This window comes from Antechinus flavipes, chromosome 2, assembly GCF_016432865.1.
Source record: "Antechinus flavipes isolate AdamAnt ecotype Samford, QLD, Australia chromosome 2, AdamAnt_v2, whole genome shotgun sequence".
NCBI classification, from domain to species: Eukaryota; Metazoa; Chordata; class Mammalia; order Dasyuromorphia; family Dasyuridae; genus Antechinus; species Antechinus flavipes.
The window spans coordinates 673,501,105-673,519,951 of record NC_067399.1 but is presented as its reverse complement, the minus strand read 5'-3'; the positions used below and the strand labels follow the sequence as shown (position 1 = coordinate 673,519,951).

The following is an 18,847-nucleotide window of genomic DNA, read 5'->3' as shown; positions in this document are numbered from 1 at the left end:
CTCTGCTTGCCTCAGTTTCCTCAACAATAAAATAACCATGATAACAGTACCTATAATATATGAGATATATAATAATAATAATAATAATAATAATAATAATAATAGCATCTCAGGATTATTATGAAGATCAGATGAGATGATATTGGTGAAATACATTGCAAAGTACCTGACACATAGTAGGCTCTTTCTCTGCTTATGACTCTAGGTGAGTTATTTAAGATATAGCTGTCCTGGGCAACTCACCAGGACTGTAAGGTACAAACATCTCCCTTATTGGCCCTTCCCAGGGAGGAGATTTCTTCCTGAACATCTTTCTTTATGACTTTCTAAAAATACCTCATTTCATTAAAATTCAAACAAAATCTCTTTGATTTTTCCCTCAGGTTTTACTGGTTTAAAGGATCCTCCGGTCAGAGCAATGTGAGCATCGAATGGCACATTGCGGGCACCACCCCGCCAGGGCTCTACAGGATCCGCTACTTTGGGCACAGCCGGAAGCAGAATATCCTGCGGCCACCGGATATTCTTGCCTTCCAAGGAACCTCGGCCTCCTTCTGGGTCGTGGGGCCCTAATGATGAGCTGACAGCCAAAAATGGTTCTTTCCAGTCATTTTCTTCCTCTTCCCTAACGTACCCGGCAGTGGATGGGGACAAGACACCCCACTGGTGTCTCCAGCCGTCCCTTTACCCTGACACCGAATGCTACTGGGGTGAGCATGGATCCACACACGTGGCCGTGTGGGTGCTTCGGCGGGGGGCTGGGAATCACACAAAGCGGCGGCTATAATTGCTGTGAGATGCCCTGGGAGAAGCCATCCCCATGTGACTTCATTCCTGACCCGCCGCTGCCGTCATCTAGAACAGCCGGTCACCGCACAGCAAGATCGGTGTCTTGCCAAAGTGACTAAAGACTTGTAAATAGCAATTAAACAATTTATTCATGAAAAGATTTTTTGATTTGTGTCTATGCATGTGCCCACCTTGGTGGAACCACAAATGAATGTCATAAGATCACATATTCATAACTGGGTGACCACAAGGCTTAGGGTCAGGAAGTCCCGGGTTCAAATACAGCCTTGGATACTTCCAAATAACCAGCTGTGTGACTCTGGACACATCATTTAACCTCTGTTTGCTTCAGTTTCCTCAGTTATAAAATGGCATAATAAATAATATATATATAATAGCTATATAATACAATAACTATAAAAAGCTATAATAGGGGCAGCTAGGTGGCACAGTAGATAGAGCACCAGCCCTGAAGACAGGAGGATCTGAGTTCAAATCTGTTCTCAGACATTTAACACTTCCTAGCTGTGTGACCCTGGTCAAGTCACTTAACCCCAATTGCCTCAGCAAAACAAACAAACAAACAAACAAAAAAACCCAACTCAAAACCAAAACAAAAACAACACCAAAAAACTGTAATAATAGTACTTCCTTCCCAGGCTTGTTGAAATGACAAAATAAAATAATACAGTATTTGTAAAGCACTTAGAACAGAGCATGGCACCGATTAGATACTAAATGCTTATTTCCTTCTCCCCCTCCATAGGGTCTAGAGCTAAAAGGAACCTTGTGGACTATCTGTCCAAACTCAAATAGAAACTAACCCACAACAAGGCTGCCTGCTTGTACAGATTGAATTAGAAAAGCACACACCTATGTTCTATTGTATTTTTATTTATTTTATGAAAGATTTCCCAATTATATTTTCATCTAGTTCGGTCCTGGTGAATGAGATCTCAGATGAATCCAAAACTTTCATTTTACAGAAGGGGAAACTGAGGCTCCTAAAGGTTAAGTGATTTGCTTGATGTCACACAAGCAGGAAGCCTCAGAGGTGGAATCCAAATGCAGGGTCTTGAAATGTGGAGTTGGGTCACATAGGGAGCAGTTAAATGTAGATTAAATCTAGAGTTATAGGATGTATTATTCAGATCCCAGACCTGAACATCATGATCCTTGTAAGCTTGGACGCGTCACCATCCTGACTCAGTTTCCCCCTAGCGGAAGTGGGAGGAAATTCCCTGCCCCAATTCAGGTGACACGATTGTGCTAGTTTGGGAGCTAAATCACAAAGTGAGAGCAGCTGTGAAGTCATTTCCTGCAACTCCACAGCAAGATGTGGATAAGAACTTGATCCACTTGAGAAGATTGGAGGGCTTCAGCCATTGGACGAAGGTAACTGATTCCACATAGGAAGGAGCTTGGGATTGTCTGAGAAAATCACGCTTGTCTCTTAGGTCTGTGTTTAGGAACAGCTATTTGTTTAACAATTGAGGAATCCGGGCTGAGGAGTGCTTTAAAGGGCAGCACACTGGGGGAAGAGACTTTTCTTTTTCTTTTCCAAACCTAAATCATGAGCAGAGGAGAGTAGGAATCCAACCAGGGGCAGAGAATCACAACTGAGACACAAAATTCACAGATGAGAAACTCTGGTCACCCAAGGGAGAAGTCAGCTTTTAGGAATGTGTTCCCTTGAAACAGACGTGTGTTGGTCAAGAAAGGAAGAGATCTGGGAATCCAGCTGAGTGGATGGAACAGAAGAGCTGATACTAGATCTAAGGGGAAATTCATGAAGACGCTACAGAAAGACTTTAATCAGGAATTGTGAGTGACTCTCTTCATGTGTACTTCATGACCATTGTATCGTAAGTTTGAGCTTACTCATCTATGTGAATTTGAAGGATGGGTGTGTTCAGACTGTAGATGGAAAGCTTTGTATTAACTCTTCTTACTATGCCAGTCTAGTAAATGTCTTTTTTTATTATTATTGTAACTTTTTATTGACAGAGTAAATGTCTTTGCTAAAGGCAAATTAAGTATCTTGCACACTTGTTAATAGAAGCACACCCGTGGGGGCTTCTGAGAAGTAGGAATAGCCAACCACAGGATTACTCTTAGAACGCAAGAACAGCAATTACCCTCTGGAGAGCCAGCCTATGAGTTTGAGCATAAGTTGGCGAAGTCGTCAGAGGGATTTTTAATAAGAAATAAAAGAGTCAGATGACATAGACCTCATGTTTTCATCCTGCTCTAGATCTAGGATTCTGGGAATTTAAAAATCCTTCAATTTACTTTTTTAAATTTTTAGAGAGTGACTATGGCCTAGTAGATCGAGAGTTAGCTGAGAAATTGGAAGTTCTTCAAAAGGTTTGGCAATTGTCAATGCTGGAAAATTACCCATGCATATAACTTGTAAATAAAAAAGCTATTAAAATTTTAAAAAAGAAGATTCTATATCAAAGGGAATCATGGTAAGTAATTATTGTTTCAAAACAAAATGTATCAAATATTTTTAAAGAACCAAAAAAAAAAAAAAAGAAATTAGAAGTTCTTGGTTAAAATCCCTCCTCTGACACGTAATGTTTATGCGACACAGCAATTAACCTTTCCAAGGTTACCTCTAGATGATAAATTGCAGATAAAATGCCAGTCTTCGTTGGTAGAGGCAGAAATTCTCTCTATCAGTGGGATCACATATCTGGTCCCTAGTCCTATTTCTTAACTATCCTGGAGAAAAGAAAAATCTCCAAGAAAGCATAGTACTGTTACTTGGGAGTAAAAGCCATGATGATTACCGGATGGAGAGAAGGCAGAACTGTTTCGTTCTAATTCTATTTTCTCTGCCAAGGAAAATGCCATTTGGCTTTGAAAATACAAAACAAAAATGACTCAGGGGGAGTTGATAACCAAAATACAGATCAATAGCAAGAGTCACAGATGGACTACTTCCTTGAGTGGGGAGAGGATTGGACAGTTTGATTGCTGAGCCACTGCCAGGGACAATGGGGAGGATTCCCATTGGATTGGGCAAGGATGAAATATAGAGAGTCTATCAACTATAGGGCAGTGAACTTGACTTTGATTCCTGATGGAATTCTGGGGCATATTCATAAAGAGATGGTGACTAAATAACTGGAAAAGGAAGCAATGATTCCAAAAAGCCATTGTGGTTTTATTAAGAACAAATCATTCCAGACTAACTTGATTTCTTTTTTTTGGCCATGGTTCTTAAGTTTAAAGAAATATTCTAGAGTTTAGGAAAACATCTGCTTAAATGAGAGGCAATGGGGTATAGTGGATAGAAGACTAGCCTGGAAGGGATGATGAGCTGAGTTCCAGTTTCACCTATGACATGTGCTTTTGTGATCCTGGGCAAATGACTACAATTCTCAGTGTCTTGTGTATCAGTAACAACTCTCCCCTAGTAATGAAATTAGTCACAGGTTCAGTCCCTAATTCTTACTTTGTTTGATTAAGGATTCCATGTTATCCTTGTGGGAGAGAGGGGAAAAGATGGGAAAGATGATAATGCAATAGTATGGATTCAAACTGGGGTAGTTGACTAAACTAAAGAAAGTCCAGCACTTGACAAATGATTAATATCAACATGGCAAGAGGTCTTCAGTGGGAGATTCCCTGGGATCTGTGCTTTGATCCTGAGCTGTTTTATATTTTTCTCAGTGACCTGGAGAAAATTGAAGCATCCTTAGTTTACTCGTCAGGTGACACAAAGTTAGGATAGATTATAGATTATAGAGTCACAATCCCCCCAAATTTAGCAGATTGTAACATCTGGCCAAATAAAATAAGATGAAATTTTAATAAAAATAAATGCAGTTTTCCATTTTGGTTCAGAAAACCTATGGCTCTTCAATGAGCAATGTTTGTTCAGTGAATTGCTCCCATTTTAATAATTGGGCAGACAACCCCTTTGATGTCACTCTTTCCTCTCCCAAGGGAATGATTTTTGCTAAGAAAATGAGAGAATAAAGTGGTTAACGGGGGTTGAACCCCCAAGACAAGTTGGGAAATAATCACAATAGCTTGCTGCCTTTTGTAGATTCAAGCAGGATCCAGAATAAAAACATTCTAGGATCTCAAGAAAATAGGAGTTGTGATTGATGGCTCCTGTCAGAAGACATGATAATCATGAAGCATAGGGAAAGGTGCCATAGAACTGGTGAAGGGCAAATGTCTCCATTTTCAGAACAGGAAAGAGAATTGATTCTGCAGGCTACAGGCTGGTGAACATGACTATTATTTTGGACCAAATTCTGTATGTATTATTAAAGAGATGGAAAATGAAAAGGATAATTATAAAAGCTGGAATGGCTTCATCAGGAATAGGACATGTTGAATTTATTCCATATCTCTTAAAAACAGGCATATACTCAGTTGGGTAGATCATAGAAATGTTTTATCACATATGCATTACATAGACACAATATATACGATGTACGTATGCATTACATATATACAATATATACATTACATATACACAGTATATACATACACACATATTATATATATATATATATATAAATTATTTGTATTTGCATATATGTCACTTATTTAGATTTTAGTAGCCATTTGATAAAATTTCTTAAACTATACTTGTGAACAAGATAGAGAAATGTGGACTAGATGTTACATTTCAGTCAAGCTCTGGAGTTCAAACTGTAGTCATTAATAGTTCAATGTCTACTAGGAAAGAGATCTTCAGTGGAACCTGGGCCATTTGACATATGCATCATTTTTTTATTAATTTTTTTTATTATATCTTTTTATTTACAAGATATATGCACGGGTAGTTTTTCAGCATTGACAATTGCAAAACCTTTTGCAAACCATCTTTTCCCCTCCTTCCCTCCTGGGAAGCCACCTCCTGGTGGCAGGTTGACCAATACATGTTAAATATAACATATGTAGCATTGATTTGGATACAGATAACAGGGTTATCAAGCCCATACATGATACAAAGTTCTGAGCGAGAGCTACTATTCTGCTTTATGATCATACGTCTCTGTGAGGTGCTTTTCCTGCCCACATCTGGAATCAGCTGCAGCCTGCCCACACCCACTTCTCCATGGCCCTTTGAGTGATCCACAATTTTCATTCCATGCAGATTAGGACCTTGTATGATCTGTAGCTATCCATCACCCTAATAATACTATGGTTCAAAGATGGTCTTTTATTTTAGAAGGAAAGTTGGTTAATGAAATGCAATACTGTTCCTAATTTCTCCAATGCAATGCAACATCCCTGATTCTTAGAGAGTCAGTCGTCAGCATTTATTAAGTGTTTACTATATGCAAAGTATTGTGCTAAGGTGCTGGGGCAAAAACTATTCACAGCTTCCAGGATTTCACATTCTAATGTGAGAGGCGGCATGTAAAAAACAATTTATGTACAAGATGCATTCTGGGTAAATGAAGGAGAGGTCTCAGAAGGAAGGCATTAGCAGTGGGAGTGGCAGGGGAGAGAGAGTCTGAGAATGTGTTCTTGCAGACTGTAGGTTATGATTTAAGTTTTGAAAGAAGCCATGAGGGGATGGTGAGGAAGGAGGCAACCTGGAATAATGAATAGCACACTGGATTTGGGATCAGGAAGAACTGGATTCAAATCCTGCCTGAGGTACTTAATGTCTATAGAATCTTGGTCTAGTCTATAGAACCTTGGTCTAGTCATTTAGTCTTTGGGTGCCTCAGTTTCCTTATTTGTAAACCAGGGGTTTGAATTTAATGGCTTCTAAGGTCTTAAGATAGGAATCTATGATCCCATGATCTCTGTGCATTTGCTTATGCTGTGCCACATGTTTAGAGGTAAACTTTCCTGACCCAGGTGCTCTGGGGAAGCTTTGCTTCCTTTCCTCAAAATCGAACTTGGTGACCAGCTTCTCTATGGAATTTTCCCTGATCTATCCTGCTGACCCATTATCTCCTCAGTTTCTCCTAGCATTTTGTTCTTTTGCACATCCATCACAAGTCTTTTTTTTTTTTAAATCACAAAATCTGTCTCATAGCTAGTTATTCACTTTTCTTCCTTCTTTAGATTGTAAACTCCACAAGGACAAAATCTACGCCATATTGATCTTTGTGACCCCAGTGACCCTCATACTCAGTAGCTAGCTGCTTAATCAATGTTCCTTGAAGGTATAAAGAAAATTTTAACTAAGTAACTGAGGGCCATTTCTGCCCTAAGCTGTTGTCAGTGATGAGGAAATATCCTAAGGATCTAGGAGAATAAGTGAAGCATAATCTTTGTTTTATTATAGATTTTTATATACAAAACATATGTATGAGTCATTTTTCAACACTGACTCTTGCAAAACCTTCAGTTCCAATTTTTCCCCTCCTTTCCCCCACCCCCTCCAGATAGCAATTAAATATGTTAAAGTATATGTTAAACACAATATATGCACACATATTTATACAGTTATCTTGCTGCACAAGAAAAATCAGATCCAGAATAAAGGTAAAAAAAAAAACCTGAGAAGGAAAAGAAAAGAAGCAGGATTTTTGAATCTAGATTGGACCTGAAGATATAAGAGCAAGTGAGTCTTCTTTAAAACATGACCCTGACGGTAGATTGCTTTGTGATTTTGGTCACATTGCTTCTTCTCTCTGATTTTCACTTTTCTCCACCATGACGTGAAAAGATTGGGTTGACTGGCTGCTACGATGCTCTTCTGGCTGGAAAACTCTATGGTTTATTTATTGCAAGGGCAGAGGACAAAGTTCTTCAGGCTTTTGGAAGATCAGTGTCATTAACAAAACAGGCCACTGGATGTCAGGCTTGATCTAACCCAGCCCCCGTCCTCTCCAGAAATACTATGGCTCCCCCATAGTGACTTTGGCTGGAGAGATATTGAATCCCCTGGCTTCCTGCTACAGGGATATGTGAGAAATCCCAGCAGGCAGTGCTCAGAGGTGGGGCACTGAAAGTGGCCCATCAGAGAAGGGGGTATTGATCAGAAGGCAGGAGGAGAGAAAGGAGAGGTTAATATTTGTCTAAAGTCTTCATCTGAGTTGAGTGTTGATCTGAGAATTTCTGGGATAGTCCCCATTATGAAACCTAGTTATAACGAAGGTGAGGTGACTATAACTCTGCCTTAATGTGTGGAAAATTAGAGGATGCTTATAATACCTAGAATCTTCCAGATGTATAAAAACAGCTGAACTTGGCCCCTGGTTAGCACTAATAATAAGGAGGCTTTCTGGCCCTCAATGGGCTACTCCAAGCAGACATCTCCTAGATTTGAATGGAACAGCTCCTGAAGCTTCCTCTTCCTTCTTCCTCCAGTCCTGGTGGTGATTTCCCAGCATCAGCTTCACAGTATCTTGCACTCCTTGCCAAAAATAGCCTGCATTTAGGGGTTTCTGTCTCCCTGACTTAGAGAGGTATCTTAGGGTCTAATCTTCCTAACTTCTGACTCTAACCCTGGCCCTAAATGCCTCCAGACTCTATCAACTGAACTTGTCCTTAAAAAGCTGGTTTTAGGGAATGTTTTATGAAGCTTGGGTCAGATATCCAAGCTGCTGTCTATGGTTCTGACTGCTGGGAATTTAAGGGCAGAGAAGAAGTCAAAACCTGGTAGGGAAGGACTCAACATTTGTTCTGACTCAAGGGCTGAGTGCCAGCTGAGGAGCAGGCAAGAAATTGAACTCCATTTTATTAACCACCAGCACCAGTACAAGCATCAGCATCAGCACCAGCACCAGTACCAGTACCAGCGCCACCATCAACATTAGTATTTATATAGCACCTTAAGGTTTGCAAGCACTATCTCATGCCAGTGTTTTTAAAGCATCTATTATGTGTCAGTATGCATAGACATATATACAAAGACAGACAGTAATTCTCTGCTCTTGTGAAGCCCTAGTAGGTGTGTGTGTGTGTGTGTGTGTGTGTGTGTGTGTGTGTGTGTGTAGCACAATATCTACATATAGAAATAATAGTAAATAATATGGTTAGTACTGTGAACTGGGGAAAACAGGGAAATCCCTTTGTTGAAGATGATATTCAAGCAGAGGCTGGGGGTTCCAAGAGTTGAAGAGGTTATGGGAGGGGTGCAAAGAGACAAGAGGCCATGTCATGCTTGGGGAGCACTCCAAAGGCCAGTTTGTCTGGAACAGATAATGGATAATTATGACATCATCAAATCAACAGGTGACATTAGCAGCTTCATGGGGAAGCAAAGGAGCATCACAGGTCACAACTGGGATTTAGTTCTAGGAGGCAGATGCTCCTGACTGTGACAGTTTCTTTGTGCATTCTCTCTCCTGTCAGTGGATTGAGATTCTTAGTTTAAAAATACATTTTGATTATTTTTATTGTTGTGTACCTGGCACTTATCACTTGCTAACATGTCTATGTATATAGAAGAAAGAGAAATGAGTATTATATTTGAAACTATGAATCTATTATGTACAGTTTACACATACCCACACCCACACATCTATTATATATATAATAAATTCAGCATGTTTATCACCAACCCGTCCTGTTTGTATCTCCTGTTCTCTTCTATATACTAAAAAATGGATGACCCTTTTTTCTTTATTTTTGGCATTTTTATCCAAGGTGTTGCTCTCAAATTCTTTACCCTCTTCCTCTGTTAACAAATAAGCATCAAACCCCTATCTTGGTCCTATCTGGAAATGTGTATTTCATTTTGCTCCTTTGATTTCCTCCACCTCTCTGTCAAAGGGTTGGCATCATATTCTATCAGAAGTCCTTTGGAGTAGTGGTCTTTGCATTAATCAAAGTTCTTAAGTGTTTTTTCTTTACAATGTCCTGGTGATTGTATACATTGTTTTCTATTGGTTCTGATTGTTTCACTTTGTATCAATGAATATGTTTTTTCCAATTTTCTTTGAACCTATTTTTTCATCATTTCTTCCTGCACGATAATTTTATTTTCACACGGCATCATTTGTTTAATCAGTTCTTAGCTACCCCTTCCTTTTCCCCAAGCATAATTTGCTACCATAAACATTTTTGAATATGTAGTTTTTTTCCTCTTTTCAAAATAATTTCTTTGATATAACAGCCACACGGGGTCAAAGAATATGTAGTTTAGTGACTTTTTGGGTGTTTGTAATTTGTGGTGCAGAAGAGCTAGCAGGGTGAGATTCTGTGGGAGTGCGCATCCATATTTGTTTGGAGATGAAGAATTTTCATTTTTTTTTTGTTATGAGGTTCAAGTAAATGTTCTCACATTGAATTAAAGCATTCCTAAATTGGACTGCAACCAGAAATATCAGTGAAGGTTTGTGAGCTGTGGTTTTAAGTGAATTCTGATATAAATTGCAGTGAGAATAATTTTCAGGAGGACCATGACTGAGAGGGTCTCAGACTTGTCTTAAAAACTATTCTTATATTTTAAAAGTTCAATAGCCTCATGATCTCATCAATTTGAATACTCCTGTTTGTGTTATATACCATGAGTTATTTCCTCCTCATTCGATGATATTCTCATCCATATTTCCCAAGTCTCCTTATAAGGATCTCCCCGGTTCCCTGAAGGCCTTCTGGGTCTCACAGTTATTTTGTGGCTATCACAGATCAGTAAGGTTACCCAGCTGTTCCTCTTCAGTCTCCCCCAAGGCCTATGCCTTCGTCACCCCCAACTGTCATCGTTGCGTGCTATTTTGAGTTATGATCCCGTCGATTCTCACAAAACCTTGTCAGGCATCCAGGGGTACATCTTGCCGACAGCAAACTCACTGCTTTTCTCTGGGAAAAAAAGAGCATCTCGGGCAGCTTCCCTTAATGGTGGCTCATCTGTGCAGGAAGAGCCCCTTACTCCCAGGGCCATCAGTGCCGAGTAACTAAGCAGCTTTAAATGCTGCGTGGAGAATTCAGGCCAGCTCTTCCTAATAACGCTCCTCTGGCTACTTAGCCAGAGCACTTGCTCTCTGCTTGCTGCCTAACCTCACTGGGGGAAGACCGGCCTCAGCTCATCATTATCTCCTCTGTTCAAGTTCTCTTGCTCAGATGCTCAGGATGGAGGCTGGGAGCAATTTCTTTGATTTTGTCTGTGCAACTGGAGGACTTAGAAGTGACTGTAAAGATAAGGGGGAATGGGAATCAGATCTCATTTTCTAGATGCTGAATGTTTTCTGTATTCTGGCCTCCTACGCAGTGGATGTGTGTGTGTGTGTGTGTGTGTGTGTGTGTGTGGTGTGTAAGTAGAAATGTATATATGTGAGAGACAAAGAAATAGAGACAGAGACAGAAAGGGAAAGAGAGACAAAGGCAGAGAGATGGAGATACAGAGTGAGACAGACAGACACATAGACAGACAGAGAAAGAGAGAGACAGAAAGACAGAGAGGAACAGCGAGAAACAGAGACACACACAGAGAAGGAGAAGGAGAAGGAGAGGGAGAGAGGGAGAGAGACAAAGAGAGAGGGAGGAAAGGAAAGAGGAAAAGAGAGAGAGAGGGAGAAAGAAGGAGAGGGAGGGAAGAAGAGAAGTTCTAGATGAGGCTGTGAAGCATGATTTCTGGCAGCATAAATTAAGGTACTCTGCTCCATGGGCTGTGGCTTTCAGAGAAAAAAATAGATGGAGAAGGGACTTTACAGTCCAGTTCAGATGCCCTCTTCTCAATGAAGCCTTTCATGCTCCCAGTTGTCACTGCAGTTTCTGTTTTAAAGATACTTTGCATTTAGGTTCTGTTGCTTTACAAGAGGCAGTGTGCTACAATGCACCAGCCAGTGGCTTTGAAGTCAAAGAACTTGACTTTTAATCCAGGCTCTGAAACTTATTGCCTGTGTCACTTTAGCCAATTCACTTCCCATCACTGGACCTCAGCTCCCTTCTCTGCAACATGCAATATTGGACTTGATGGCCTCTAAGCCTATTTCTGGCACTGAATCTGTGTTTTCATGGTCTATGTCCATATAGTTTCTGCTAGAAAAATGTTCTCTCTCTGAAGGCAAGAAGTACTTCATATTTGCCTCTTTATCCCAAAAAGGTTATAGTTGGAGGGCCAGTTTTGGAGACAGAGAGATTCTGGGCACATTCAAACTGTGGGACCATGGGTACTTAACCAACCGATGCTAGGACCAATCTTTTAGCCTCTATTAAAGAATCTAATGATCCAGTGGAGGGGAATTCTATACTGGAACTTCTTTGCCCTGAATAGCTCTCAGGTCTGGACTAAAAAAAGATCTTGAGAACCATGGTCTTGTTCACAATAATTCTTTAATAGTATTTATTGAATTGAATTGTTGAATCTGAGATCATCTGTCCCAGAACTAATCAGGTTGGTTCAGAGGGGCTGATGGTTAGAAGGTGGAGGATCAGGTGATGATTTGTGTTGGACACAGTTATTCATGAAGACTGTTGACTGTTTTGGGGTCAGGGAAATGGGAGTCAGTGAATGGATCATCCCCAGAGAAGAGAGAGACCATCCATGAATATTGCTTTTGGAGTTAGAGTACCCTAGTTAAATCCTGCCATTTTCTGTGTTATCTGGGGCCAGTATTTCTCGCTGGACTCTGTTTCCCTTGCTATAAAATGAGGCGATTAGACTCAAGGAGCCCTCAGGATCCTTTTGGGTTAAATCTCTGATTTGATTATGATTAAACTATGGGGATGAAATCATGGATCTTTTGATATGTGGAAGGCAGCTTACTCATGGGATCTACTTTGGGATGATTTGAGCTCCTGTCAGCTAATAAGAATTAGCTATGAAAAATTTTTGTGATGAGAGACAAGACTGGGTAACGGCCCAGCTCCTAGTGTTTCTGTCTTTGTCTTCCAAATAAAGGCATTTTGCCATTGGTAAGAAAACTGCATGTTTATTTTGTGGCAAGACCTTTCACAAAAGTCAATCTTATTAAAATCTATAGTTACCAAGGCAACTGTCTTTATAGGAGACATTACCTGGTATTTGGTAAGAGAATTCATTAGAATCAGACAGCTTGAAGGGTTGATTGTGGGATGGCACTCAGGGCTTCATTAATGAGTGCCTTCAGAGGCTACTCAAAGGCTCTCCGGAACATATGGAGCTTCTTTTCTGGCTGAATCCTCACACCAGCCCACTCCTGTATCTTCTTCTCTTCTCCAATTTAACAACTCACTCCAATTCAATAAACTTTTTCTAATTTCCTATTGTATGTCAATTACTGAGCAAGGTTTTGGAATACAAAAACAAAATGAAACACTCTCTGCCCTCAAGGAGCTTATATTCTACTTGGAGGATGCAACATGTCCATTAAGAAGTCTCCCCCATTGATGTCAAGGAGCCCTGTATTTGGGATTTAAGGACCTCAGTTCTACTTCTTATAATATATATATATATATATACATATATATATATATATATATATATATATATATTATATATATATATATATATATATATATGAGAGAGAGAGACAGAGAACTTTAAGCTAGCGGGTTTAATCAATTGACAAATATTTTTTGAGTACTTCCAATGTGTTAGACATGATTTCAGATGTGTGTGTGCACGTGTGTGGGTGTGTATGTATTTGCATTTGCATGTGCACATGTAAGATAATAGCAATCTGTAGTCATCCAAAAGTTTATATCCTAATAGGATCAGGAAAAGGTTCCTATAGAAAGTGTCAACTGAGAGGAGCCTTGGAAAAATGGGAGTTCTCAGAGAACTAGGGAGAGAGTGTATTCCAGATGTGAGGGAGAGATCAAACAAAGTCACAGAGATGGAAGACATCATGTCAAGTTTGTATCACACCAAGTGAGCCAATTTGGATGTAATCCCCTTTCTGTATCACGAGTCTCATCCAGGAGCAGCACACCTTGCTGGTGCTTTGGGGCAGGGGTTACCTAGTTAAAGGAAAAGGTAAAAGCCCTCTGTGCTTGGAATCTCTGGCACTTTCTGCCAGTTGGGTGAGCATAAGATATGCCATGTGTAGGTTTCTCAAGCCATCATTCATGAAATGGCTTCAGGCTCGGACTCTTCTCTATTAGAAACAGGTTGACAGCTGCTGGCAAAGTGCTAGAGCATTTCACCTTCATTTGTTAGGAGTTACTTAGAGCTGATGACTTTCAACAGACTTCCAGTCTTTCTTTCTCCCGTGTCTCACTGCTCCTTGGATGCGCCCTTATCAGTGAATCACGGTCTTTCGCTGTGTCATTCTAATAATAACCAAGCAAGGGCGCATTTGAGTTTGCCAAATGCAAAATGTACATATGTAAGGATGGAGACATATTGATTCAGTGGATCAATGATAACCTCTGCTCCTTAAAAGGAAGTGAAAAGATGTCATTCTTGGATCTCTTAACCAGTTGAGAACACATCTCAAAGACTACATTAAGTTACGATTAACCTTGAATGTCATCGGCAGAACTAGTATGACATTACTCAGACGGTGTATTTGGATTGGTTGGTCAAGCCTTGGGTTATCTATAAAATAGTAAATTAGCTTGGAACCCAAAGATTAAAGTATCTAGAGACACCGTGGTGGACATCTCCAACTGAGCCCCTGAGATGAGTAACTTATGGGAGGGGAGGGGATCACCTCCCCCTCATCTTTCCTTCTCTCTTTGTCTGGAGGAGAGCCTTCTGAGCCCTGAAATCTCTGGAGGATTTATTCTCCTTTCCCCATCAGCATCCTAGCATCACCTCTGGGACAGCTGTGGTTGGCAGTTTATGCATTGAGAGCAGAGAACCGCCTGGATGTGCTAATGAATGGGTGATTGAGGACTCTATTAGGAACACCGCAAAATAATCTATAGCGTGTCTAAGTGGAATTTAATAAGTATTCTCAAAGGGGGAAAAGGACTCCTAGTGGATCAGGACTGTGTGTTACTCTTTTGCTACATCATATGCTCTAGACCTGAGTCTGATTTTCTTGCATGTATCAGTGATAGGATTTTCTCCTATTTTAAATTTTTTTTTGGGAAGAGGAGACATGTTTTATAAGAACTATAGGACCATGAAAAATGCATACTCTTTTATTTTACTGAGGCAATTGGGGTTAAGTGACTTACCCAGGATCACACAACTAGGAATTGGTAAGTGTCTGAGACCAGATTTGAACTCAGGTCCTCCTGACTTCAGGACTGGGGCTCTATCCACTGAACCACGTAGCTGCCCCTAAATGCATACTTCTAAAAACTAATTCAATTAAGCTGACTAATTTATATCATTGATAATTGGAAGTGGTGCACACCAGGAACAATAGCATTAGAAATTACACCATCTCTTTAGGCCAGTTCCAATGATGAAGAAAGCCATCTGCACCCAGAGAGAGGACAGTGGGAACTGAATGTGCAACACAACATAGTATTTTCATTCTTTTTTTGTTGTTTGCTTGCATTTTAATTTATTTCTCATTTTTTTCCTTTTTCTTGTACAGCAAGATAATTGTGGAAATCTGTATAGAGCTGTTACACGTGTTTAACATATATTGGATCACTTGCCATCTAGGAGAGGGAGTGAGGGCAAGGGAGGGAAAAAATTAGAAGACAAGATTTTGTAAAGGTGACTTAAAAATTATCCATGTATGTATTTTGAAAATAAAAAGCTTTAATTAAAAAGAAAAAAGAAAAAAAGAAAAGATATCATCTCTTATGTGCTACCTCTAAAATCTAAGGGGAGACCTAGTAGCTGTTCTTTAGGCTTTCTACTTACAAGTGCAAGTGGGGCTTGGCAGAGTAAGTCCAAAACCTGAATACATTACTTCTCTCGAGTTTCACAATAGTTTCACCATCCCATCTGTCCGCCCAACTCTCCAGTAACTTAAAACCCAGCATTTGAGCAGTATCATTCTGTGGGCTAGTCTCAGGAGGACCCACTATGTTCAGCTAGTCTGGTCCTGTGATGAGAAACACATAGTAGGCTGCCAAGTCACTTCTGGAGCTGTAACAATAGGGTTGCTCTTACCACTACCAGAACTCTCCCGGGATTGGGGTAAGAGCTGATTGGATGATAATAATAACAAAAACAAGAGTAATGATGGTAATGGGGACTTATATTTTTTAGGTAACACTAAGTTTTACAGCAGTAAAATCAAACTTTTCTATCAGTAAAAATTTGGTCGCTCAAGAGACTAGACTCTGGCACCCTCTAGTGTCAGTAATGAGCCTGAACTTGGATGTGAGAAAGGTCTCTCTGAGTCAATGCCCTGGAGAAGCCCCCGTATCCATTGGATGGATGGGGCTCTTCCCCAACTCAGAGGGCAAGCCCACTGTGACTGCTCCAGAGGATGAGGTCGGGGAACCAGGAAGGGCAGGAGGAATCTGCAAAAAACAGGTGAGACAAAAGAGAGAAAAGGGGGAGAGAGGAAGAGGAAGGCTCGTGTGGAGAGAAAAAGGGAGAGGCAGCTCCAGGCTTTCAAAGCAGCATCTGGGGCTGGTGAGGGGCAAGTCCCCTTTTATTAAGTGCCAACTATGTTCTAAGCATTGCAGGAGCAAAGAAAAAGCAAAATGGCAATGAAGAAAGCCAGTGACAGAGATGGAGCGACGACTAGTGATTTGTCTGAGTTAATAATAACAACTACCTTAATAGAAACCTTTAAGGTTCTGCAAGGAGGCAGCCAGGTGGTACAATGGTGGTACAAAGCAACAGCTTGCAGTTGGGAAGAGTTGAGTTCATATTCACTCTCGGACACTTCCTAGCTGGGTGATCCTGGGCAAATCACTTAATTGTTTGCCTCAGTTTCCTTATCTGTAAAATGAGCTGGAAAAGGAAATGGTACAAAACTCCATTATCTTTTTTCAAGAAAGCCCCATCTTGAGGTTTTCTGAAAAACTATTGAATGACAAAGGTTTATAAAGTACTTCATTTTTTTAACCTTATTTGATCATCCTCACAATAGTGCTATGAAGTGGATGCTATTTATGATGTCCATTTTATAAATGAGGACACTGAGAATAAAGGCCATTGGGTAACTTGCCCCAGAACGAGTCACTGAAGGCAGGATTTGAATTCAGTGTCTTTGATTTTGGCTGTCTGCCTACTGAGTCACCTGATGGCACATGGGACGAGGGGTTGGGGATTTGCCACCAAAGGTATATGTATAGTTGAGGGGAGGGCTGGGCAGGAGAGGAAGCCACCATCTGATGGATTTCTATTTTAACTAGTGATTATTACTATGGAAGTGTTAAGTCCAGGTCTTTCTAAAGACCTGAAAGCATTGTTCCTGTAAATTTTAGTACCACCTGCAGGACCCTGGGAACATCTTCAGAAAACTGTTCAGGCTTGAGAAAGGGAAATGGCAGATCATGAGGAAGTGTGTATGTGGGCGCAGGGAGGAGGAAGGAGCACTCATTATACAGAGTAGCACTTCCATGGTGGCGTAGAGTTAACAGAATGCTTGGCTTGGAGTCAGAGTGAATATTGAGTTTGAAGGGACATGGGACATTAAGAAGGACACAGCCTCCAGGGATCTGTGAGCCTGGGATTCAGGAAGAGATTAGGGTTGGATTTGTGCAGAGATCACAATTTAACCCCCCTCAACTGTCACTGTTTGTCCTTCATGTCATCAGGGAGACGATCCCGTGACATTCAAATAAGTTGGATTGAAGTGAGGGAGGGCTGTGCAAGGTCATCTGCCTCACTTTCCCCTCCAGAGCCATCTAGATCCAATGGCCAACCCGCGGGAGAGAAGAAATCTTGCAAAGAGGGGGAAAGCTATCAGTGATGCAGGATTTTATGAGCAAGAAAAGGGGGATGATGCAGCACAGGAGACTGAGAAGGGTCAGGCAGGTGGGAGCAGGACCTTGCAAGGTTTTAATGCCATCTCTGCCTCTCGATACCTATGAGATCCTGGACCAGTCATTTCAACTTAATGAGCCTCAGTTAGTTTTCTGTCAAATGAGGGAGGTAGATCAGATGATCACTTCCAGCTTTAAATCCAGGAGATTATGATTTAAGGCAAGACACAGCTCCCTTGAATCTCAGGTTCATCATCTCCAGGATCAACAGAAGATCTTCCATTTGACTTTTAACGTTGTCCATACCCTGGTGCCCTGGCAGAGCTTAGATGAGGGCCGCAACCTAGTTTTCTACCCTCTTGGTGCTGAAAGCTCTGAGCTCTAGGTGAGCTTGATTCCTACATGATTTTGCACAGCAGAGGCTCCTGGATCTTGTTGTACCGATGTGGAGGTAGATGACATTTTCTAGCATCCTATCGAGACCTGCCAAGGTTCAATTTGAAAGTTCCCTTGTTCAAACACCAGGGAGTGAGATCCAACCAAGCACACTTCCCTGTCTTTGGGGCAATATATGCAGTTCAGTGTAAGAATTAATTCTTACACTAAGGAAGCTCATATGGGGTTGTCCAATGTCCCATTGCTGGGTCACTCTAGATCAAGGACTGGCTGCAGTTTTGACCACTAGAGGGGTGCAGAAGCTATTGACTGTTGATTGAGATAGTCATATGAAGAGCCAACACTCATATTATTCTTTAAGGTTCATATGCTATCTCATTTTGTTCTCACAACTAGCTCATGTGACCTGCCCAGGACAAAAGAGATTTAAAGTATATGAGGCAGGATTAGAACTCTTATCCTGCTCATTCCATCTATTCCAGGACCCAGATAGCCAGAGCTGTACTTTATTGAATTGTCATGTTTTATTTAGAATCCCAATAAGACACAAGTCGCTGATTTATTGTTTACCCTTTGTTTTCAAAGAGGTCCAACAACATCATGGGTGACACTCTTGGGTGAATGGGATTTAAATGGGGCAGTGTTGCATAAAATTGTCAGTCTTACTCTGTTCTAGAGTCATAGAAATCCAATGTTAGGACTAAAGTCAAGGTGATGGCCTGGGAGGCAGTGGATGACCTTGGCGTTGTGTGTGTGTGTGTGTTTTGGAGTGTGAATGAAAAACTATACTTGAAAGAGAGCCCTTTCAACACCAAAGATTCAACAATTCAACTCCACAAGCACTAATTAAAGCTCTCCTAGTATTATGGTAATGAGAGGGACATGTGGACTTGAGCATATAAAGTAAATAAATCCTAAATCCATAATTCTGGAATAAGAGGAAGAACTTTAGTTATGAAATCAGGAGACCAGGGTTCAAACTTGGTTTGGCCACTTACAAGCTATATGA

General features: G+C 40.7%; 1 protein-coding gene across 1 annotated transcript in view; it reads left to right on the top strand.

Annotated features, from left to right (window-relative positions):
* The window catches only part of ASAH2 (N-acylsphingosine amidohydrolase 2), an 80,861-nt gene extending 79,914 nt beyond the window's left edge, over positions 1-947 (top strand). The window contains exon 21 of the mRNA XM_051982639.1: positions 384-947. Within this exon, the coding sequence (XP_051838599.1) occupies positions 384-573 (190 nt within the window). The 3' untranslated portion in view covers positions 574-947. The remainder of the gene's footprint in view (positions 1-383) is intronic.
* The last annotated feature ends 17,900 nt before the right edge of the window (positions 948-18,847 follow it).